This window comes from Xiphophorus maculatus, unplaced genomic scaffold (assembly GCF_002775205.1).
Source record: "Xiphophorus maculatus strain JP 163 A unplaced genomic scaffold, X_maculatus-5.0-male Unplaced_Scaffold_BN000174F, whole genome shotgun sequence".
In the NCBI taxonomy this organism is placed as follows: Eukaryota; Metazoa; Chordata; class Actinopteri; order Cyprinodontiformes; family Poeciliidae; genus Xiphophorus; species Xiphophorus maculatus.
The window spans coordinates 83,974-90,862 of NW_019369770.1; the positions used below are offsets into that span (position 1 = coordinate 83,974).

The 6,889-nt window shown below is 39.8% G+C and overlaps 1 protein-coding gene across 2 annotated transcripts; it reads right to left on the reverse strand.

Annotated features, from left to right (window-relative positions):
* Nucleotides 1-3,287: 3,287 nt before the first annotated feature.
* Nucleotides 3,288-5,745, reverse strand: LOC111607900 (melanocortin receptor 4-like). 2 transcript variants are annotated; one of them, XM_023330073.1, is made up of 2 exons: nucleotides 4,657-5,745; nucleotides 3,288-3,309 (listed from the first exon to the last, which is right to left on the reverse strand). In XM_023330073.1, the coding sequence occupies exons 1-2, from the start codon at nucleotides 5,595-5,597 to the stop codon at nucleotides 3,288-3,290; spliced, it is 963 nt and encodes a 320-aa protein (XP_023185841.1). In that variant the 5' UTR covers nucleotides 5,598-5,745. The 2 variants fall into 2 exon arrangements, with proteins under 2 accessions (XP_023185841.1, XP_023185842.1); XM_023330074.1 differs by lacking the exon at nucleotides 3,288-3,309 and having other exon boundaries at nucleotides 4,533-5,745.
* Nucleotides 5,746-6,889: the final 1,144 nt, after the last annotated feature.

A 6,889-nucleotide genomic window follows, 5' to 3' on the forward strand; every position in this document is an offset into this window, starting at 1 on the left:
TATTTAATTTGATTAATCTACATTGTTGTGGCTGATAATGGGAATGGAGTTAATTTGTAATGTGGGAATAAAGTAATTATTTTTCTAAGATTTTTAATATCTATTATTATATTTGACCTTTATTGTTTTGTTGATATCTAAAATCTCGTTTCCAAGATGAAACAAAAATACAAAATACAAACACAGTGTTACGACTGGCTCAATGTCATAACAATAACGGGAGACCATGCAGGGATTAAAGTGCATAAAAAGGAATGTTTATTAACAAACACAACAATGGATTGAGGATGTCAGTATCAGTGGTGTAATGCAAATGTTTGGATGTGGTGTATGAGTGCATATGGAGTTGTCGAAGTGCAAAAACAAAGACAAACTCAAATGTGCAAAAGGAGGGGAGCTGAGGCCTGGCAACAAAACACCGCAAGCATCAAGGCAGAGTAGACGCCAAAGGCGACCCAGAAGGTGGAGACAGCCAGGTTTAAATGCTCTGTGCTCCAAATGAATAAAATCAGCAGCACCTGTAAAGGGGAGGAGCACAAAGACAGACAACAAGACACCTTCAACCCAGCCCATAAGGCCCAGGGCCGTAACACACAGCAACAATACATATACAAGTATTGTCTGTTGTTTCTTGTGAAAATATCTTAGTACTCTTGAAACAAGACAAAACTGACTTAAAAGTAACTTTTCAGCACAATATAGGACATTTTTTAAGTCAATAAGTATTTAATATTGATGATAAAGTACTAACTCCATTGGCAGATTATTTAACTTATTACAAGAAATTTTTCCCATGTAATAAGTGAAATAATCTGCCAAATGAACTAGGTACTCAACGCAGGGCATTCTGGGTAAATAGAAGTAAAACAAGCATGCTAGTTTAGCGCTAATGGGAGAAATGTCTTTTAAAAGACAAATCCTACAACTGCTAAAAGTTGATACCACTCCATTTTTGTTTACATTTTATGAAGATGGAAGTTGCGCTCAAGTGTCTTCTTCTTCAGAGGTTTTTGTGTTGTGTTCGTCAGTTGTTTTTGGTGCAGCGCCCCCACAGGTGAGGAGAGGACGCTGCAAAGGGGCTTGATTTGTTTGACTCAGCGCAGTGTGAAAAAGAACCGCAGCAGCTGAAAATGTAACAAATGTTGCAATTTTGGTTCCAAATTGAACCGAATCTACTGGACTATAAGGTTAGAGACACCACTTGTAAAGCTTTAAATCATTTCATCCAACAAATGTTTGCAGCTTTCATGTTCTATCTTTCAAATCATAATTCTCCCCACTTCAATAATTTTCATTTTTATCGTTAGAGGCACTGACTAATGTTTTTGACTTTAAAACAATGTGATTTAGTCTTGATCTGTGTTTGTGTGCAAATGTTACTTGCTAATGACTCCATCACTGCTTGAACGTCTCTTGTTAGCGCTGGAATTAGTCTTATCGTGTTACTGCTACGTTGATTTGTGTCTGATTTTTCCTATAACAACAGGCAGATAAAACTGAAAGGACTGAAAATGGACCCTTCAGCCACTTGTGATATAACAGTGATTAACCACCTGCAGACTTAGCATTTTCACTCCACACAACAGCTGTCACCTCCCTGATAGAGGTGCATCGATTAGAACGGCTCCAACTCTGGTTCTGCTCCAACGAGGTTTATATCACATCCAAACGACTTTCACCACGCATTCACATTTCTGAGTGAAGAAATACTCTACAGTCTGGATGTGATTTATGTAAGAGATCCCTTATTGTAACCATGAAAGATTAAATGTTCAAACTAAATCTGTTTGTATGCACCTCTCTTCGTTTATAGGTAAGAATATGTGGAAAAATTAAATAATTTAAGACTCAGATTTTACCTACGATTCCAAGTTTGGAAAATTTTGCCTTGATTCATTCTAGTTGTGGAAAGTTGCTATGAAAATCTGTTAGCTAACATCTACGCTCTTCCTTATCTCCACTCTTGAAAGTTCAGCCAAAAAGCAGCAAGAAAAATAATTGGCATTCCTGGATTGGCTGCTTCAATGATAGCCAGTAGCATGTCAAGTAGCTTTGCGTTGAGGTATTTCAGCTGTATTTTACATTTGCTTTATGAAAAAATCTCCAAATACTAAACTGCAAATAGGTGAGAGTCTACTCTCTATGGCAGTGGTTCTCAAATGGGGGTACGTGTACCACTGGGGGTACGTGGAGGTACTGCAGGGGGTACATGAAGCTTTTCAAAATATCTTTAAAAAATCAGTAGGCTCCTCATAATAAGTCTTGGGAAAAATTATTTTGTAAAATGTTCTATAAAATATAAATGTGTGTTCATGCACTGAATTTTATATTCAGTATTTAGTTTCAATATCCTTTAAAATAAAACGGTTTGACTGGTTTTATACCTTCCTGGTGGTCACCGTCTTCTGTTTTTCTTTTTGGTTTAACCATGCAATGTTTGCAATATGGATGTATTTGTCAGGTTCACTGATATAAGTTGTTTGGCTTTAATAAATCAGACAGTGATTTTACAGCACTGTACCTCTTTTTAATTCCAAAAATGTTTTGCCCGTGTCAGGGGGTACTTGACTAAAAATATATTTTTAAGGGGGTACATCACTGAAAAAAGTTTGAGAACCACTGCTCTATGGTATATACAGTAGACCACACTTTAAACCACATTTTGAAAAGTCAACATGAACTTTACTAGCCCTGTGTTTTGTTTGTATGACATATCTTAAAAGTTTTTCCACCCAGTAGTCTAATAGACTCAATTCGGATACCAAAACCTCCACATTTGTTACTTTTTCAGCTGCTGTGGTTCTCTTTCACACTGCACTGAGTCAAATGAACCAAACTCTTTGAAAAACCTGTTCCCCTCCTTGCCTGTGGGGGCGCTGCACCAAGAATAACTGAAGGAAAAGACATGAAAACATCTGAAGAAGAAACTGAGCGCAACTTCCTTCTTTACAAAATGTAAACAAAAATGGAGCGGCATTTGTAGGATTTCCCTTTTGTCTTTAGCAACTGCAGTCGGGGGACCATACAGAAGTGTTCCAAGGGCCACAAATGGCCCCCAGGCCACACTTTGGACACCCCTGTTCTAGACAAATGAACTAGAGTTTGATTAAAGTGAAATAAAAGGACCGGTGTGAAAGACTCACTTACGTAATACAAAGATTTAATCTAATTTAACCAAAAATGGTTAAGATTAAGCCTAATGATTATTACTATTTACGTCTTTAAATATTACACAAAATCATTTTCGGTTGCAGTCTGACAGGTTTGTATCAGGGAATTATCACTTTCTAACAAAGGACACTGCTTGTGCTTTCTTTCAGCAATCCAAATGAAAGCACTAATTGACCTTAACTGAGGCCCTGACTTGGAAATAAATTCCAGCATTATTTGCCGTGGCTGGGGATGCCAGGCGCTGAGTCAACACGGACTAATTTAATGCAAGCAGCTTCGAGTACAAATCCCCAGAAGCGCCGTCTGATAAGAGCCGGAGGCAGCAGAGCACAAAACGATGAAATAGCCTAAAAATAATACATTTTTCAGCCTTAAATCAAGCGTAAAGAATAACGCGGAGCCACAACGCGGTGGCGATCGGTGGTCCGATCTGCTGGTTCATTGGCTGTTTGGAAGGCAGTGAGGCGAGGCTGACTGATAACGCTGGTTGTGGCGTTTCTCTCCAGCACATCAGGATTCAGCAGGACTCCTGGCTTAAAGATGCTGTTTGATAAGTGACACCCTGAAGAGCCAGAGATGAAGCAGCTCACTGCTTCTGCACAGCTGTGAGAATCTGACCGTTTTTTAGACGGTTTGGTTTGTTTCTCACATCAATTTCATCATTTGCTCAACAGCTAGAGCGTTTCTCATAACAGTTATTTTTTTATTTCTTTATTATTGTTTTTAACAAATCAGTAAAAACACATAAAAAGCAAAGCTTTACACATAAGAATCAGTCATTTTAGCTACTGTACCTGTCCGAAAAGGAGTGAGGTTACTTTTTTAATTTCAACTCTTTATTACTATTCTTTAGTATACTTTTGTATCAAAATGTACGAGTATTTTGACACTATCATACGTAGAAAACATAATTTATAGACTCATATATATTTTTTACTATATTTAACTGATTCATCTAAGAATATTCTGTTTTATTTTATTGTTTCTAGAACAAAAGTGCAAAACTAGGTAGATAAACTGGGGTGTTTTATGCTCAGAATAGAAGATCAGTTCCTCAAAGAAATTGATTGATGTCAACAAAAGTGTCATTTTTAGCCAATTGTAAAATTCTGACACCATATCGATGAACAAGATCCAAACATTTTGTCACATGGGTCAAAAAATATCATCTTTAAAGCTAAAAGCATCAAAAATGCAGTTTTTTTTTAACCTACTCAACAATAAACTAGCATGACAAGCAACCAGTTTGCTCATTATTTAGAGTTTGACTGAAAATAAAAACAGGATATTTGTTACTCTTCATTTGAAAACACTTTCAGTATTTAGTCAAGTTTTAATACAATTAAAAGCAGATTGTGGACTGCAGACAAATCCTCTGTTAGCCAACCGTCTAATCAACCCCACTTATCCTGCAGACCTGGAGGTTTGCACTGTACATGAATTAAAGATGAACTACCTGGAGCGTCTCACAGAAAGCTAATACACCAGCAGAAGATCTCCTTAAAGGTCTTCCTCATCTCCTGCCTGCGGAAAGCGTAGATGATGGGATCGATGACGGAGTTGCACATGATGAGGATGAGGTACATGTTGAAGTGCGACATGAAGCAGGTGCAGTAGGGGTTCCTGGGGCAGGTGATCATCAGGATGAGGTGCAGAAAGAAGGGCGTCCAGCACACCACAAACACCCCCAGCAGGATGGTGAGGGTGATGGCGCCCTTCATGTTGGCGCACTGCTGGATGGTCGCGTTGCCCGGCAGGGCACCGATGCGCTTCATGTGCTGGCGCGCCAGCAGGAACATGTGAACGTAGAGCGACGCCATGAGGACCAGAATGGTGAAGAACATGGTGATGAGGCAGATGAGCACCACGGTGCTCTCCGAGTAGATGATGAACAGGATGCCAGAGACGGTGCAGCACGTCCAGATGCCGGCGATGACCAGCAACGCCCGCCGGGTGGTGACGATGTTGTGGTACCGCAGGGCGTAGAAGATGGTGATGTAGCGGTCGATGGCGATGGCGAGCAAGCTGCAGATGGAGGCGAACAGAGAGCTGCAGATCATGGAGTCGAACACGTTGTCCATGCTTTTGATGAACGTGACGGGGATGGTGAGGCTGCCGCCGTTGATCGTTTCCAAGGCGTTGGAGACGCTGACCAGCATGTCAGCGACCGCCAGGCTACAGATGAAGAAGTACATCGGGGAATGGAGGTTCTTGTTCTTGATGATGGCGGCGACCACCAGGATGTTCTCCAGCAGGCTGATGATGCCCAAAGTGAGGAAGACCTCGGTGGAAATCAGCAGCTGCTCGTAGCAGCCAGCAGAGGAATCCTTCTCCTCTCCGGAAACGTCTTTCTCTGACAGAGTTCCTAGGCACAGGCTCCTGTTCAGGTAGCATGGGATCAAGCCTTGCTGAGCCGTGGAGTTCATCTTCACTTCTTCTCTTTGTTACAGCAAGTCCTGAATGGGTTAAGATTTGGATAAGTGTCACCTTTATTTATAACTGATTCTATGATTCCTGTTTGGTAAATTTCTGTTGTCCATGTTCTTAGTCCATGATGTATCCTGGCAGCTTCATGCGCATAAAAACTCTGTCCATGAAGAAGCTGAGGAGGAAACTGACGAAGCCGATGAAAAGCAGCAGGAAACGATTCAGTTTGGGAATGTTTGGAGCGGTCCAGGATTATCTCAGCTGTTTCTTTTTCCCATTTTCATCTTTCAGCTCCTCCTCAAGCACCAAAAACAATCCTGTTGCTCTGGTTTCAGTGAAATGATGTGAGGAAGAAAAGTGGAGGAGAAACGGTGAAAGGGTGAAAAATAATCAGCCGATCATCACTTCTCAGCCACTGTGGTCTTATCCTGGTCTCACTTTCTTTCCCTCTGCTTATGTACTACCGCACACACACACACACACACGCCCACACACACACACACCCTCAGCCCATCCCACCCTCACAGATAAAGTGGAAGGTGTAGGAGGAGCAAAGTTTAGGCTGACGCATTCCTCAAGGTTTTGTCATTGAAACGAATTTGTTGCCATGTTTGAAACTTTTCCGGACTGAAGAGAGTAAAACTATTATTTTATTTTATTTGGTTTATGAATGAATAAATAATAATCATTCAGCTGCTGGATGATTATTATAGAAGAAGCTTGTTCGTATTTTCAATTAGTGATGTGCAGAAATCAACACTGCTTTTAATTACTATATCACTTATTATACTTATTATAAAATCGGTTCTAACAGGAGGAATAAACTTGGGTTATGTTCTCTGAATACATCTGAATTATTCATTTAATCTTAGCAAAAAATAGACACTAACATGCATTACTGTATGGCCAATGCAAATTACTTAGCACTCTTGAAATACTAACTTACAAGCAGTGATGGCATAGTTACTTTGAAGAAGTAACTTTAATCGGATTACTGATTACTCCTTGAAAAAGTAACTTAGTTAGATTACTGACTACTAGATTTGGAAAGTAACTAAGTTACATTAAAATGAACTTTTTCAGTTACTTTCAGCAGCTGCTAACAACAACGCTCTGCCTCCTGTGAAAATTACACTGATCTTTGCCAAAACTTAATTGTAAGCTATTTTATAATGGTAACATCAACAATGTGTCTCCACTTATAAGGTTGAACTGAAGAGGAGATTTTTTTAATGGTTACAACAGTAAAAACAAAAAAAAGTAATTTGTGTGGTCCACTGTTGTCTGGAAG